The sequence below is a fragment of the Aquarana catesbeiana genome, linkage group LG02, assembly GCF_042186555.1.
Source record: "Aquarana catesbeiana isolate 2022-GZ linkage group LG02, ASM4218655v1, whole genome shotgun sequence".
In the NCBI taxonomy this organism is placed as follows: Eukaryota; Metazoa; Chordata; class Amphibia; order Anura; family Ranidae; genus Aquarana; species Aquarana catesbeiana.
The window spans coordinates 580,708,477-580,726,047 of NC_133325.1; the positions used below are offsets into that span (position 1 = coordinate 580,708,477).

Genomic DNA, 17,571 nt, shown 5'->3' on the forward strand with positions numbered 1-17,571 from the left:
GGAAGGGGGAAAACAGAGCAGCATGGAGAAGGAAGAATCGACTGACACTAATAGGTGAGTGCCAGTGTCACTGATTCCATCCCTCCAATACCATCACCCCTCTGCCTCATCCCACCATGCCAGTCTGATCCCACCATGCCTCTGGAGAAAATTTGACTTTTTTCTGACTGCAGTAATCGTGATGCATCGTGGAATTGAATCAGAAACATGGACAAGATAATTGTAATAGAATCTTGCGACCAGTGACGATGCACACCCCTACTGTGTATTGCCCCCTTTAGCATCACTGACAGTGTGCAGTCTTTTTGTAATAGTTGTCTGAGGCCCTGAGATCTTGCAGGTGGTATAGCTGCCCATTCTTCTTGACAAAATGCCTCCAGGTCATGCAAAGTCTTTGATTGTCTTACATGAACTGCACGTTTGAGATCTCCCCAGAGTGGCTCATTATTAGGGTCAGAAGACTGCTAGCCATTCCAGAACATTTACCCTTTTCTGCTGTAACCACTGGAGGGTTAACTTGGCCTTGTGGTCATTGTCCTGCGGGAAAGTCCAAGAGCTTTTGTGCAAAAGAATGCAAATTGTCTGCTAGTATTTTCTAATAAGCTGCATTCATCTTGCCATCAATTTTTACAAGATTCCCCATGCCTTTTAGAGCTCACTCTCCCACCAAAACATCATTGAGCCACCACCATACTTCAGTGGGGATGGTATTCTTGTGGCTATAGGCCTTGTTGACCCCTCTCCAAACATAGCACTAAGGGCAGTTTCACACTGAGGCGGTAAAGTGCTGCTAGTTTTAGCTAGTGCTATCGGTACGCTTTTACACACACACCCCCCCCCCCCCCCCGAAGGGGTTAAAAGCGTTGCTGCCGAAGTGCTTTGCAGGCGCTTCAGCAACGCTGTCCATTGATTTCAATGGGTAGGGGGTTTTAGGTGCGTTTGTATACCCTGCAACAAGCTCTTGCTGCAATTTCAGCATATCAAACTGCAGCTAACTAGGCTAGGACAATGAACGACCAACATGGCCCTGTATTTCCGGGTCGTCCCTCTGTCCAGAACACAGCAGCTCAGTGGAGGAGAATGCTGGACTAACCTCGCACAGAGCTTTTCATGTTTGTTTTTTTTTTTTTTTTTTTTTTTTTTTTTTTTTTTTTTTTTAGGGTCACACGAAAAAAAACTAGTGTGTACCAACCTTAACAGACCAAGGAACAGGATCATGTGGGGAAGCCAGGCTTCTCATCAACAGAGCAGCTAGGTTGACCTTGCAGCACTAGACCCCTAGAAAGCGAATTATCTCAGCTGCCATTTGCCTGGTTCAAGGGGATGGGCCCTTCATCAAGATATCTTCAATCTGATATGCCAAAACGGGGAGATTACGGATGGGAACATCCAAGCTTCCTGATTCTCTATCAAACTATCAGTTTTCAAAACCAGATTTGCTCTAGCCTCAGATGTCTTGATAATCCCTGGTCTCATTTCAGGCTAATTTACTCACCCTCCAGGGTGAATCCTACCCCATTTGCTCAAGGAAAATAGAACAAGAGAAAATGGCTCATTCTAAATGCACCTAACTGAACCAGAAGAATCTTGTACACAGACATACTCGGACTTCTAACAAATTACCCCTGACTATTTTACCACAGGCCAGAACTGCTATCTCAAGACTGTTTCATCCTGCTTCTCAGTCTGGCTTTGGCATTGCTGTTCCTGTAAAGAGCCTCTCCTTTTCCAAAATCACAAGGTTTTCTTATGCCCCAGGCCATCTTTTCTCTCGCAATGTGGTTTCAGCATTCTATCTCAGTGGGGACATTGTCCTCTCATCCCTATGTTCTGCTCCTAAGCATCAAAAGGAAATCTCTTAACATTGTTTGGATATAGTGAGTTTGAGACCCCGGCTCGATTTCCTCATGGGCTGCTTTAGTACAGGGGGTCCCCTAGTTACAAACATCCGACTTACAAACGACTCCTACTTACAAACGGAAGGAGACAACAGGAAGTGAGAGGAAATCTACCCCTAGGAAGGGAAATTCACTCCCAGCTGTTATGGGGAAAAGGTACCTCCACTGATGCTTTATCACCAAGGCTTGTTTCCACAACATCCCAAAATTTTCAAAATCCTATTGTCATTGGGACAGAAAGTGAGGTGAAATCTTCTGAACAGGGGCACAGACAGCAAAACAAACATTACAGGGGTGTTAACCCTTCCCTGTGCTATCCAAAAAGCTTAAAAATAGTTTTTTTGGCTGGAGCTACACTTAAAAAATGCACCTGTTCCGACTTACAAACAGATCCAACTTCAAACCTACAGTCCCTAACTTGTTTGTAACCCGGGGACCCCCTGTATTTTGATTGCCCTCAAAAGGCTCATTGTATCTAAGACTAGCTGTCCAGAGCACCCAACTGCCCCTTGCGTCGGATGTCAAGAGCCCCCTCCCACCATCACAAGTCAAGAACCCCCCCACCCTCCCTTACTCAAAGTGCCCCCTTCTTACCTTGTGCTTCTGCCAGGGAGAAGGAGGGGCAGAGCTGAGAAGCAAAAAGTACAGGGTCTGGACAAAAACCAGAGGAGAGCTGGAGTCAGCTTCCGGAGTCTGCGAAATGCTGAAATCAAGGGAGGTGGAGGCAAGAGGGTGCTGCACAGAGATACGCTGGATCTGTTTGACACATGCATTAGAGTATCCTCGTATCCTCTAAGTTACTACTTTTGATCAGATGTACGGATTCCCTGTTTTTCCTGACCTCTGGACCATGCAAGGGTCCTCCCTGTTTTTAAAGGAGACTTATAGCCGAAGCTATAGTGCAGTTCATTCTGCACTCCTGTGACCCGTTTTCAGCCAGCCCAGGCTCTGAAAAGATGGTTGGGATCCACCCAAAAGCCTGGACTGGCAGCTGGCTCAGTGTCTTGGTGAGCCGCTGAGAGCCTAAGCCAGTTGCTCCCGCCCCCTCCACAACCCATTGCTTCAGTGGGCGCTGGAGGGGCAGACCAGGGAGCTGGTGAATAACATATTAATATTGAATATACATATTAATATAATATTCACCAGCTCTTTTCAGCCTGAAGACCGTGAGGTGAGCGATCAGCGGTGTTTGATTGCTTAGTTCATGGTCTGGAGGTGGTGGGGACAGCTGTAACATTGGACTGATGCTGCATCCACCTAGGTGAGTTATCTCTCCTGTACCTGTCCCACCAGATCTGTCAGTTTCCTGTGCATTTCGGCACAATCCTCTGTAGTCCATTTGTGTAAGGCTGCCACCTGGTCTTCTGTTCTTACATTTGCTAAGTTGGGGAGGCGTTCAGCGGGTTGTTAGAGCCATTCAAGTTTATCTCCAGCTACAATCTGTTACCTGTTTGTTATAAAAAAGTATATGAACCCCTTGGAACTATCTGGTTTTCTACAGTAATTTGCCTTAAAATGTGATCTCATCCGACTCAAACAAAAACACAGTACACGCAATGTATTTAAGCTGATAATATACAAACATTTAATGTCATGTCATTGAACACATCCATTAAACATTCACAGTGCTGGAGGAAGAAATAAATGAACTCTTGGAGTTAGCTGGTCGAACGTCCTTTGGCAGCAATGACTTCAAGCAAGTGCTTTCGGTAGCTCTGGATCAGACCTGCACAGTGTAGCATTCAGGAGGAGTTTTTGACAATTCATCTTTACAAATCACGGCCTTTTTGGTGGTATTTGATCACCCCTTGCGCTATAAACAGACTTTTTTTTTTTTTTAACACTCTGCTAAAAACATCCAGAAAAAAATCAAATTTCTTCATAAATTTATGCCAATATGTATTATGCTACATATTTTTGGTAAAAAAAATCCCAATAAGTGTATATTGATTGTAGATGCAATAACTTTTGCGTAAACCGAATTATGGGGTGTGTGTGTATATATAGTGACACTTTTATTATACTAGTAATAGCGGCAATCAGCGACTTATAGCGGGACTGCGATATTGCAGAGGACTATCTGACCTGAACTGAGTAACTGACACTGACATCACCAGTGACGCTAAAAGTAATCAGTGCTAAAAATCTGCACGGTCACTGTACTGACACTGGCTGGGAAGGGGTTAAACATCTAGGGCGACCAGAGTTAAATATGTGCCTAGCCAGTGTTTTTGTGTTTATGATGTGCTGTTTTTCCCTAAGGGATGTGCTGGAATTTAGTCTCTGCTTTGCAGGCAAACAAAATCCAGCACATCTCCGCTGACAGGACAGAGCTCTGCCTTGTTTGCATAGGCAGATCTCTGTTCTGTGTTCCTCCTCGCTGATCAGCGGGTGCTAGTGGACATCCATTGGCTGGCACCCGCTGATCAGCTTGTATTGTGTCTAATCAGAGCACAGCCGCGGCACGCACAAACCCTACCCGGAAGTATCGGATCATGTACTCGGTACAAGATCCGGCACAGGAGAGTCACTCTGCCACCGTACTTATACTTGAGGCAGTTGGCAAACTGTTAAAGTAGCTCTAAACCACACTTCCATACTCCTTTCATTAGTTCGACTCAAGTTGTGTAAACTACTGACTCCAATTCACTTTCGTAGAATTAGTCTGTGGGTTCACTTTACTTCAGTACTGTGAATGTTTAATTGGGTGTGTTAAAGACACAAGAAGTTAGAACTGTCTGGTGAGTCTCCTGGCCATGGACCCAAAATGTATTTTTTTTTTTTTGTTTTTTCCCCAAGCCACTTTGTTATCACTTTTGCCTTATGGCATGATGCTCCATCATGCTGGAAAAGGCATTGTCTGTCACCAAACTGTTCTTTGATGGTTGGGAGAGGTTGGTCTCTGAGAATGTTTTTGTACCATTCTTCATGGCTGTGTTCTTAGACAAAATTTGGAGTGAGCCCACTCCCTCGGCTGAGAAGCAACCCCACACATGAATAATCTCAGGATGCTTTACTGTTGGCATGACGCAGGACTGATGGTAGCGCTCACGTTTTCTTCTCCGAACAAGGTTTTTTTCCGGATGCCCCAAAAAATCGGAAAGGGGATTATAACTTTACCCCAGTCCTCAGCAGTTCAATCCCTGTACCTTTTGCAGCATATCAGTCTGCAACTGATGTTTTTCCTAGAGAGAAGTGGCTTCTTTGCTGCCCTTCCTTCCTACCAGGCCATCCTCCAAAAGTCTGCGACTCGCTGTGCTTGCAGATGTACTCACACCTACCTGCTGCCATTCCTGAGCAAGCTCTGTACTGGCAGTGCCCCGATCCTGCAGCTGAATCAACTGTAGGAGACTGCCCTGACGCTTGCTGGACATTCTTGGGCACCCTGAAGATTTCTTCACAAATGCAGTGGAAATATTGTTTTTATGGGATTAAGCTCATTTTCATGACAAAGAGGGACTTTGCAATTAATAGCAATTCATCTGATGACTCTTCATAACATTCTGTAGTATTTACAAATTGCTATTAAAAAACTGAGGCAGCAGACTTTGTGAAAATGAATGTGTCATTCTCAAAACTGTTGGCCACAGCTGTATGCCCTATTGAGTTCTCTGTTGCCTGTTTTGGCTCTTACCTTGCTGGTTAAGGCATTTTCTGAGTATGCTAAGTTCCTTGACTCAAGATTGGGAACTTGCTGAAGGGGAGAGCAGTTTTAAGCTTGGCTCTAGCCTGGAATTTAACATCATGGGTTGTCTAGTGTCACACATCCGCCACCTGTCTAGTTACAGAGACCTCTGTGGCTAGAGAACTGTGTGTGTGAACCAGAATACGAAGGACAAATGTATGCATTTAAAATTTTTGGGCAAGTGACTCTGAATAGAGATGAGGGCCAATTGACAGAGGTCAGTGCTGTAAACCCCTGCTCATTTGAGCTTGCAAGGGCAGTTTATGACCAAAATTATGCTCTTGTTTTACCCCTTGTCGAGGTTGACATTTTGTATGCAGAGGTTTGCTGTGGTCTGTCAACCACCCAGTTTAGAGCCCACCATTGACCCTAAGGAATCTAGATAAGCCCAACAGACAGTCTGTTAACGAATTCTCCGCAGCTTTGTTTTTCATCAGTGAAATTGTTGAGGGGATGGTTGTCAATCTCCTTTGCGATCTGATGTACATGAAATACATGAAATTTCCTAGCTATCTTCTGTTGATTTGCTTATACAGTACATTGACACAGGTTTTTCTTCACTGCTAGTTCCTTGTTCTGGTTTCAGCTCAAGCTATTCAGGATGATGGCAGAGTTTTCTTAACCCTGTCTGTCCCTGATCAGGCAAAGGGATCCTGCTCCTGACCATGGCAGGATGGGCTCCAACTTGGTTTTTGTTTTTGCGTATAGTTCTACTTTATACTTTTATCTTCCAAGCCTTCCTCACCTAAACTTCCCAATTCATTCACTATCCTGAGTAGAATAGTTGCTGCTTGCATCAAAATAATCTTCATTGCTGGCTGGGCTTGCTTAGCAAGCCCTCAGATTGTTTTGGGCCATCTTTCGAAACTTTGGTCAGGAGAGTTAGTCAGGATGGGGGAAGTGTGCTTGAAAAGCATACCTAATGTTTCTAGTGAATGTTGCTTCCCAAATAAAAGTGCCTTTGGAAGAATACTATTACTCAACCTACCCCACTACCCTTGCCTCTGATCTCTGCCCCCTTGAGGAGCTATGTAGTCTGAAAAGTCACGAGACGCTTCCTGGTGTCAAACAATTAGCAACCTACTATGAAACGGTGGTTCCATCCATGAACCCCTATCGCTACAAAACTGCTGTAGTGGCTGGCGAATGGAACTGGACTTGTCGGACCATTTTAAGAAAGCTGTCATAGGGAATCCTTGATTTATACACATCATTTCCAAGTCCTCAACAAGTAATAGCAGCTCAGTAATTTGGTCAGTGAAATCGGCTTGTGTGGACTGCCAGTGGGAGACCGACTGGTTAATGGCGACTGTAGCAGATTTGATGGTGAATACCTGAGCAGCAACTTCTGCCACTTCTTTCATAAAGCAGTAGTAAACCATAACAAAAAAAAACCCCTGCAAGACAATGGCGCATTGTGCTAGTATGCATCGCATACTAGCTTTCATGAAATACTCATCTTAGAACGAAGCCCTTCCAGCACCACCTGCTCACCGCTGAGAGGGCTGACCTCTTCTCCCGTCCTTTCTTCTGGGACGGCATCACTCTGGCGCATGCGTGCGGGAGCCCTCGGTTCCAGCAAGAAGCTCCAGCACGGTATGCTGGGCCTTCAGAGCACATGCGCCCCTGGCAGCAGCTGCATGCAGGGTGAATTTCTCCTAAACGGTGCACGTTTTGGAGATATTCATTTTACCTACAGGTAAGCTTTATTATAGGCTTACCTGTAGGTAAAAATAAAGCAGGGTTTACTACCGCTTTAAGCTCCTAAGATTTCTCCTCATAGGGCAGTTTCCATCCTTAAGGCCCGGGCCTCAAAATCATCTTTTAGTGGGCAGTTTTTGTAAATTTGACAACAGGGTTTGCTTGGATGGCTGCCTATATGACATGGACTGATGTGAGGCAGTAATCACTGTGACCATGGCAGGATGAGCTCCAACTTGGTTGTATTCTCCAGCCACGCTCCTTGGTGTGATACAGCAGTGTCCTGGCTGCTCTGTGTGCTGTGCTGGAGGCTCGTGCTGTAACTTGTCATCCAAAGCATAGGGGCTGCCAAGCTGTGTGAGGGGAGAGAGCGAAGCAGACTGGGAGAGATCACTGGGTAGAGAGAAGGATGGCAGATCATGCCCTGAGCCCACCGGCTCTCACTATGTCAGCTGCAGAGATATCCAGGCTGGTGTGCACGGCGGAAGCGAGCATCATGGATGCGTCCGGAGTAGAGGCAGCAGGCTGCACAGCCACTGAGAACCACTCTTTGCCAGCAGAGGGACCTGGGTAAGAGCAATCGTTTTATCTCCTCATGAAATGGGCTGAAGGGGAGAAGAAATGCAGGGCTTATACTGCAGAGTAGGGCTGCCCGGGGAGCCGGGAGCACAGAGGAGACACGTCCTCACACGTTCATGCCGAGACCACACCACCTACAAATACTTCCTAGGCAATTCCAGTGGTGGTTGGAACATACCTGGCAAAAAAAGTACGACTTCTTCCTAAAAGATTTCAGCAGCTCTGTATCACCGAGGTTCGAAACCAAAGGAGAACAAAAACATGCGTTTTCCTTCACCTGTACGCTATACACATGTTTGGCACTTCTGTATACCCGACATACAGCCATGCACAGCTATTCATGTCTGTAGGAGGCTATATGCTGCACCTGGGGAAAAGCTGGAATTTACTTGAATGGGCTTGGACACCTGTGTGTAAGAGGCATAAACAAGAGTCCCCCTATATATAATCGTGGTAAAAAAGATAAATTGGTCAGGTGTTGTGTAATTATACAAGCTTTTTTTATTATTGCGTCTCCTTGTAGGTGATATTCCTTGAATTTGTCATTTTGTTCTGTGGTGTGTGTGTGTGGTGTTAAAGGATAAAAAAAAAAAAAAATGTGCCTACTGAATGTGTCTCTCTTCCAAATAGGAGGGTATCCCCGACAGCCAAACTACAATGCCATGCCTAATGCAGGATATTCTGGAGGTGGCATGGCCCCACTTGTTGCGGGCGGACAGATGCATGGGCAGGGAGGTATGCCACAGTATGGAGGACGTATGGGTCATTCTGCAATCGGCAACCGCCAATATGGGCCAAACATGGGAGCCATGCCACCTCAAGTTGGATCTGGAATGTGTCCTCCTCCTGGCGGTATGAATCGCAAAGCACAAGATACTGCTGGTATGCATGGCACTGCAAATTCCATACAAAACAGGTAAGAAAACTTACTTACGTGATACTAAAGTCTTGTGTTTTTTGTTTAAAAATAACAAATGAATTATACTTGCTATGTGCAATGGTTTTGCACAGAGCAGCCCAGATCCTCCTCCTAAGTCCCTTGTCGGTGCTCCTGGCCCCCTTCTTGCTGCCCCCACAGCAAGCAGCTTGCTGTGGGGGCACCTGAGCTGCTGCTCTGTGTCCATTGATTCACAGAGTTGCGGCTCGGCCCTGCCCCCCTCTCTCCTCATTGGCTTACTGACTTTGACAGCAGTAGGAGCCAATGGTGCCAATCGGGAGAGTCCCGGACAGCCTCTTGTGCAACATTGCTGAATCGAGATGGGGCTTAGGTAAGTATTAGGGGGCCGCTGCACACTGAAGGTTTCTCAGTGCATTCTGCCTTTTTAGAACCACTTTTAAGTGTCTTGACATATGTGTATACTGATTTATGCCTGTTTATTGGTTTAGAGCAAACATTTAAATAAAATGGTTATTGGTTAAAAAAAATGCCTACACCTTTTTTTTAAATTGTAATGCTTACCATAATTTGTAGGTCTCCAGGATATCCCAGCATGAACCAGGGAGGGATGATGGGAGCAGGACCACCATATGGCCAGGGAATGAATAGCATGGCGGCAATGATGAATACACAGGGACCCCCATATATGGGAGGCAATATGGCCAACAACTCAGGTGAGTTAAGGTTCAATTGTCTGAAATGTTAGCATCGTGCTGTGACTAGTGTGCGTCTCTTGTAGCTAAAACTGACCCCTTTTGTTTCTGACAGCTAAGCTGAGGTTTGTTAATATGCATCTTTCAGGCATGGCTGGCAGCCCAGAGCTTATGGGACTTTCTGATGTTAAATTGACTCCGACTCCCAAAATGAACAACAAAGCAGACGGGACACCTAAAACAGAGACCAAATCAAAGGTACTTTGCAAGTTTAAGATATTCTGGTTAATCATTTTACAGGCTGTTCTGGTATTACTAATCATATTTGCAGCTCTGTAACTTTGGAACTATTGTGTCCAGTTAAAAACCTGTACATAAAAATGTATATTTAAAAAAATTTCGAGCACAGATGGCCATTGATGGCAGTTGAAAACTAACTTCCGGATCACCTCCGGCTGTCCAACTCATCACCACTTGCAGCTTGGGTTTGTGAGTACCTGAGATTTTATATTGCCCCTGGGTCTAGTTGCATTGCTGATTCACAGCTGCGGCATGTCTGTATATGGACAGAGGGGACAGGCCCACAAGTAGGGGTGACCCCTGCCTATACCTACTAATGGTTATGGAGGGAAGGGGGATGGTGCAGGGCCCTGTTATCTTCTAAAACAAACTTTTGAAATCTGGATTTCATCAACCCTGTTGATATAGGGCAGGTATATGCAATTAGCGGACCTCCAGCTGTTGCAGAACTACAAGGCATAGCAAGACTGACAGCCTCAAGCATGACACCCAGAGGCATGATGGGACTTGTAGTTTTGCAACAGCTGGAGGTCCGCTAATTGCATATCCTTGGTATAGGGTCTGCATTATCAGGTTCCCCTTAAGCTCTGTCAGGTGACACTGAGTCCCCTTCCCTGGCAGAGACCTCTACTACAGTCACTGTAGAATTTCACCTGATTCCTCGCTTATACTGACTGCCGAGGCCTCAAGCACACTTGATGTGTTTAAAGGTGCTGTTTTTGGCTTCTAGCAGTTTTTGCTACAGCCAGTAAACTCCCCAACATGCTATCCTATGTGTCCATGCACACATAGGCTGTTATCGGTGTTTTTTGGCTGGAGGATTCTCAGGCTGGAAAAAAGTACTAGTGGGTTTTGAGAGGAGTTTTTTGAGCTGGAAAAATTATCTAATACCTGTAAACTTGGTAAAGTGTGGGTAACCGCCGTTTTGATCCCATAGCTTGTGCTTTCTTGCTAAAAAACACAGCGTGGAAAAGTGCAGCAAAACTGTATTGAAAAACGTGGAACAAACTGTTTAACATGCCAGTGCTACTGCCCATTTTATAATGTCCAGTGTGCATGAGGCCTTAAGTGAACACTGTCTTGAAAAGGTATTCATACCCTTTTGAAATTTTCCAAATTTTCTCATGTTACAACCAAAAAAGTAAATGTGTTTTATTGGGATTTTTTTTTGATAGACCAACACAACATGGTGCGTAATTGTAAAGTGGAAGGAAAATAATGGTTTTCAGAATTTTTTACAAACTGTTAGCTGAAAAGTGAGTCGTGCATTTTGTATTCAGCCCCCTTTACTCTGATACCCCTAACTAAAATCTAGTGCAGGGATATGCAATTAGCGGATCTCCAGCTGTTGCAAAACTACAAGTCCCACCATGCCTCTCCCTCTGGGTGTCATGCTTGTGGCTGTCAGTCTTGCTATGCCTCATGGGACTTGTAGTTCTGCAACAGCTGGAGGTCCGCTAATTGCATATCCCTAATCTAGTGAAACCAATTGCCTTTGAAAGTTACCTAATTAGTAAATGGAGTCCACCTGAGTATAATTTTAATCTCATAAATACAGCTGTTCCGTGAAGCCTTCAGAGGTTTGTTAGAGAACCTTGGTGAACGCACAGCATCATGAAGGCCAAGGAACACACCAGACAGGTCAGGGATAAAGTTGTGGAGAAGTTTAAAGCAGAGTTAGGTTTTAAAAAAATATCCCAAGCTTTGAATATCTCACGGAGCACTGTTCACTCAATCATCTGAAAATGGAAAGGGTATGGCACAACTGCAAACCTACCAAGACAAGACCACCCACCTAAACTGGCAGGCTGGGCAAGGAGAGCATTAATCAGAGAAGCAGATAAAAGGTCCATGGTAACTCTGGAGGAGCTGCGGAGATCCACAGCTCAGGTGGGAGAATCTGTCTACAGAAGAACTATTAGTCGTGCACTCTACAAATCTGCTCTTTATGGAAGAGTTGCAAGAAGAAAGCCATAGTTGGGGGTGGGGGGAGCCATGAGAAGTCCCGTTTGCGAGAAGCCATGTGGAAGATGGTGCTTTGGTCAGATGAGACCAAAATTGAACTTTTTGGCCTAAAAGCAAAACGCTGTGTGTGATGGAAAGCTAACACTGTACATTACCCTAAACACACCACCATGAAACGTGGTGGTCATCATTATGTTGTGGGGATGCTTTTCCAGGGAAAGCTGGTCAGAGCTGATGGGAAGATGGAGCCAAATACAGGGCAATCTTAGAAGAAAACCTGTTGGCCTGCAAAAGGCTTGAAACTGTGGCGGAGGTTCCAGCAGGACAACATCCCTAAACATACAGCCAGAGCTACAATGGAATGGTTTATATCAAAGCATATTAATGTGTTAGAATGGCCCAATCAAAGTCCAGACCTAAATCCAATTGAGAATATGTGGCAAGAGTTGAACATTTCTGTTCCAGACACTCTATCCAATCTGACAACTTGAGCTATTTTGCAAAGAAGAATGGGCAAAAGTCACTCTCTAGACGTGCAAAGCTGGTAGAGACATGCCCAAAAAGACTTGCAGCTGTAATTGCAGCCAAAGGTGGTTCTACAAAGTATTGACTCGGGGGCTGAATACAAATGCACGTCACACTTTTCAGATATTTATTTGTAAAAAATTTTGAAAACCCATTTATCATTTTTCCTTCCACTTCACAATTATGTGCCACTTTGTGTTGGTCTATCACATAAAATCCCAATAAAATACATTTACATTTTTATTTGTAACATGACAATGTGGAAAATTTCACAGGGTATGAATACTTTTTCAAGGCACTGTAAGCCAACATCACCCCTTCAGAGTCTAGCTCTGAACTTCTCGACTCCCTAGGCCAGCCCACCAGTTGCTGTGCCCACCAGTTGCTGTGCCCATCTGAGTCTGAACTGTATCTCTAGACACTGTTTTTGTGGCACTGCAATCTCTTGTCACCCCAGAATTATAGGGGGTTGATTTCTGCAGTGTATACTACCCTGTTTTTGGAGCATCTGCTGCCCGTCTCCAACCTTTGGTCAGAGCTCCTACTGCTGTACAGCACTTTTGTGTGGACACCTGCTTTATTCAAGGTATTCCTTATGTGATCTGGAAGCATCCTGGAGGGTGCTGGGTCCAGGATTGTTTCAGAACTATTCCACCCTGAAAGGGCATTTGTTAAAGCCTAACTCTAGGCCAAAAGAAAAGCGTAACCCTCTTACCCAAGGAAACCGTGTGGGATATTTAATTCACTATGTGCTAAGATTTGTTTGTAAAAACCAAGGAGAGGGGGTCCCATGCAATCCACAGGTAAAATTTAATTTTTGCAGACCGAGCACAGCAACAAGACACACAGAAGCTACACTGCATCGGCAAGGTCTCTCCCAGGCAAAGATTTCAAAGCCGATTGGGGTTTCAAGATGTGCTGTTCAAGCCCATTTGAAGCCGTGTTAATTTCATTGACTAAAATAATTTTGTTGACTAAAACTAAAATGGCATTTTAGTCAATGAACAATGGTTTAAAAAAGCACAAAGAAATGGGAACTTTGAGGACTGTAGATGCAGTGGTCAGCCAAGGAATGCCATTCTTACTTCCCTTTGACATCGGTAGATGTCCAGCAAGTGCCATCAGCACAGAGCCAAGGTACACCCATCTACTGTCTGGAGAGGTCTGGCTAGCAGTTGTATTCATGGAAGATTTGCAGCCAAAAAGCCATACTTCTGACGTGGAAAGAAGGCTAGATGACAACTATGCACGAATACATAGGAACTGTGGTGCAGAAAAATGGGGGGAGGTGCTCTGAACTGATGAGTCAAAATTTGAAATGTTTGCCTGTAGCAGGAAGCCGTTTGTTTTCCGAAGAGCTGGAAAGCAGTACAACGAATGTCAGCAGGCAACAATGAAGCATGGTGGAGGTTCCTTGCAGGTTTGGGGCTGTATTCCTCAAAATGCATTTTGGGATTCGGTCAGGATCAATGGTGTCCTCAATGCTGAGAAATACAGGCAGATACTTGTCCATCATGCCATATCATCAGGAAGGAATGTGATTGATCCCAAATTTATTCTACAGCATTACAACGGCCCCAAACATACAGCCAATGTCATTAAGAACTGTCTTCAGCATAAAGAACAAGGAGTCCTTGAAGTGATGGTTTGGCCCGCACATAGCCCTGGCCTCAACATCGAGTATGTCTGGGATTACATGAAGAGTCAGAAATATTTGAGGCAGCCTACATCCATAGATAATCTGTGGTTAGTTCTCCAGGATGTTTAGAACAACCTACTTCCTTTAAAAACTGTGCAAGTGTACCTAGAACAGTTAATGCTGGTTTGAAGGCAAAGGGGTGGTCGCACCAAATTGATTTGAATTTCTCTTCTGTTCATTTACTTTCAACTTTTTTAAATGATTAAAAATGATCGCTTATTTTTTTGCATTCTTAATTTACTACATTTTTTTTTTTCCACATCTGCCTAAAAATTTTGCACAGTAGTGTATATGCATCCTCCCTACACAGGGAATTTAGTTTAGACATTAAAAGGGGAGTGTGAGCAGTTTTAAGCTTGGCTATATTTTGCTTGGAATTCAAAGCAAGAATACAATGTCCTGGCGATGAAGGAGAAAACGTGTGTGTGTGTGTGTGTGTGTGTGTGTGTGTGTGTGTGTGTGTGTGTGTGTGTGTTTTTTTTCTCAGCTACACAGCGAAGGTTTTCCAATTTGAACGTTCAACAGATGTTGATCTAATCAACTTCTGTTGAACAGGGACAGCAACACATTGATCAATATTCCGCCAATCCCTGGTGAATTTTAATCAGTCTGTAGCAAGCTCTGGATTCCATGTCCTTCAAACCTGTGAACAAGTCGTTATTTCAATGAGTGGCTACTCCCATGTATTCGCGTATAGGCCTTCTGTTCGCCTATGTGAATGCATGGATCAGATGTTTTGAACGCTAACATCAATGTGTTATCCAGGGGCTGCAAGCTGAAATTTGAAATCTGCCTTTTCAGTTTATCAAACCTGCCAAAGTCTCCACAAAAACTAGCGTACTTTTTTACAGTGCTCTAGCACAGCTGCTTTTTCAAGGGTCATACCCATTGCTTCTAGAACAGGCAATAACTTCAGTGTTTCTACTCAAACCTGTTCTCTATTCTGAAAGTGAAAGGGGCATTTGGCCAATTCTGGATCTAAAGGTTCTCAACACTGGGAGCAAAATTTCAGCACATAATTTCATTTATAAGCAACATTACATATTTGTTGCCCGTGTTTGGGAAACTTTTCCTCCTACCGTTCTGAAGAGTTCTTACAATGAGTTGCCAACCTTACTTTTGGTCTTGGTGCAGAGGACTTGGTCACAGGGGGAAGCTCAGTCAACATTCTGGAGATGAGTGATAAGGCTATCCCTTCAACGCTGGACATCTCAGTATCATGATCCTCTGACCAGGATTCAGTTGGACATTGTCGCTGCTGTGGTTTGTTTTCCATCAGGATAAAAACAGAAGTCTTGCAGCTCAGAGAAGATGTTCAGATTCTGGCTTGGACAGATCTTCACACTTCAGCGCTGTATGCCATGCACATTCTAGGTGTGAAAAATTGGCATTGGAGGCATTCTCAGTCCACGGCATCTAGATTTAAGAAAATCGTGCACAGTGGTGTTTAGAGACCTCTGTCACAGGTGTGACACGCCAAACGTGGGCATCCCATCTTCCAGGTTAACAAACTGGGCAGGTTTTTCTCCATGTCCAGGAATCTAGCTATGGCAGTGGGTGCTGTCCTGACTGATGGGATCAGTTCAACCTGATCTTTGCTTTTCCTTCTCTGAAACTCCCTCGTAGGCTCAGGGAAGGTGGCATCCTGTTGATGCCTATCATACCAAATTGGCCCAGGCAGAAGTGGTACTCGTACCTCAAATATCAGACTAGTTACTGGCTTTTATGGCCTGGCTGTTGTAGCCCAGATCCTAAAAGAAAGGGGCTTGCCTGATTTGGTTGTTCCTACTCTTTTCAAAGCTAGGAAATAAACTTCTTACAAAGTTTGCTGTTGCACCTAGAAAAGGGTAAATCCAGCATTTTAAGTTTCTATCAGACAAATGGAAAGGGGACCGGAATATAGGGCCAGTATCATTTGGCCCTGCACCATATGACCATTCGCAGCAATAATTTGTAGTAGGAAAAAAGTTCGTTCCTGAAGCCTTGTTTACCACTGTGATCGATTTTGTCTCTGCTCACAGCGATCACATTGTACAGGGTTAAAGAAATTGAACATTGTACTGCTGTGACAGTGATTATGTAAAATAGCTGGATGCTCCATCACTCTGTGACACTGTTTTCTCTGATCACCACCACAGCAGTACGATTCCACCAGGCCACACCAATCAGTGTCTCTTATCACCCCCCCCCCACCACCACCACCACCAGTCACACTGTAATCACGGCACACTAATGTCCATGATCATTGTCGCACCAATCAGTGTCACCGTAAGCACTCGCATGTGTAGTGCTCTTTGAAGAGTGATCTGTGAGACATGAGATACAAGTCCGGTATATAATCAGGCCAAACTGTAAAGTCTTGCATGTAGTATCGCCATACTCGAGAGGAGTAGAAGAATGTGTTTTGGGTTGTGATGGTAGTTTGAAAATGTGTAATTTCAGGGCCTCAAATAAAAAGGCAGTACTTCATCTATTTATATATTCATTCATAATTTGTAGATCTTATAAGTTTCACACAGAAATTTAGTTGAATAAGCTTTGAGCTAAATTTGAGGATTTGCAAAATCTTATAACAAACTAAAAGAAAAAAAAATTTAAATTTTTCTGGCTTTTTTTTTTTTTCTTTCTAGCAAAAAAATAAACCCAGTGGTGATTAAATATTGCCAAAAGAAAGTTTTGCCTCAAATGATATAAAATTCATTTAAGTACAGTACAGTGTTGCATGACACAAGTGTGTGCTTTTTCAACCTGGCGGGCTGAACAAAAAACAGATCACTGTACTAACACAAGCAATGTTAGTGCGGCGATCTCCCCAACTGCTATTAGGTTCTGCAAAGGTGAAAGTCTAGTCTTGAAGTTAGCTGGTGTCCTGCTGCTTGAACACTTAAATATACTCTTAGTTGTGAATTCTATGGCAGTGGCACTCCTTGGCTGTATAAATTTATAAACACCACTTTCTAAATATTCAACATTTATGAGATTTAACTATGTTTTGAGATGTGGTAATGATCTTTACTAAATTTTGGGTTACAGATTTGTAACCTTTATTTGTGAATTTTTTCACTTTTCTGTTAACAGAAATCCAGTTCCTCTACTACTACAAATGAAAAGATAACAAAACTGTATGAATTGGGTGGTGAACCAGAGAGAAAGATGTGGGTGGATCGTTATCTATCTTTCACAGAGGAGAAGGCAATGGGCATGACCAACCTACCAGCTGTGGGCAGGAAACCCCTCGATTTGTACCGTCTCTACATGTCTGTCAAAGACATTGGAGGACTTACCCAGGTTAGGCATATTTTCTTTTAATGCCATGTTCATCTTGGAATTTTCATTGTGATGCATCTCTAACTGCTTTATTTTCCTCTCAGGTTAATAAGAACAAGAAGTGGAGAGAGCTTGCAACAAACTTAAATGTGGGTACATCAAGTAGTGCAGCTAGCTCCCTAAAAAAGCAATATATACAATGTCTGTATGCCTTTGAGTGCAAAATTGAAAGGGGAGAGGACCCACCACCTGATATATTTTCTTCAGCAGACGCAAAGAAACAGGCGAAAATCCAACCACCGTCTCCTGGTAAGGGCATTTGGCATTTGTCATTGCTCATGTGTAAGTTTTTTTTGTTGCCA

At 44.0% G+C, this 17,571-nt stretch overlaps 1 protein-coding gene across 4 annotated transcripts in view; it reads left to right on the forward strand.

Annotated features, from left to right (window-relative positions):
• ARID1A (AT-rich interaction domain 1A) overlaps positions 1-17,571 on the forward strand; it is a 140,371-nt gene that overhangs the window by 106,573 nt on the left and 16,227 nt on the right. For 2 of the 4 annotated variants that reach the window (XM_073616155.1, XM_073616156.1), the window contains exons 8-12: positions 8,494-8,779; positions 9,335-9,474; positions 9,569-9,711; positions 17,021-17,230; positions 17,314-17,518. In XM_073616155.1, the coding sequence (XP_073472256.1) occupies positions 8,494-8,779; positions 9,335-9,474; positions 9,569-9,711; positions 17,021-17,230; positions 17,314-17,518 (984 nt within the window). The remainder of the gene's footprint in view (positions 1-8,493; positions 8,780-9,334; positions 9,475-9,568; positions 9,712-17,020; positions 17,231-17,313; positions 17,519-17,571) is intronic. The other 2 variants (XM_073616158.1, XM_073616157.1) reach the window with 1 other exon arrangement.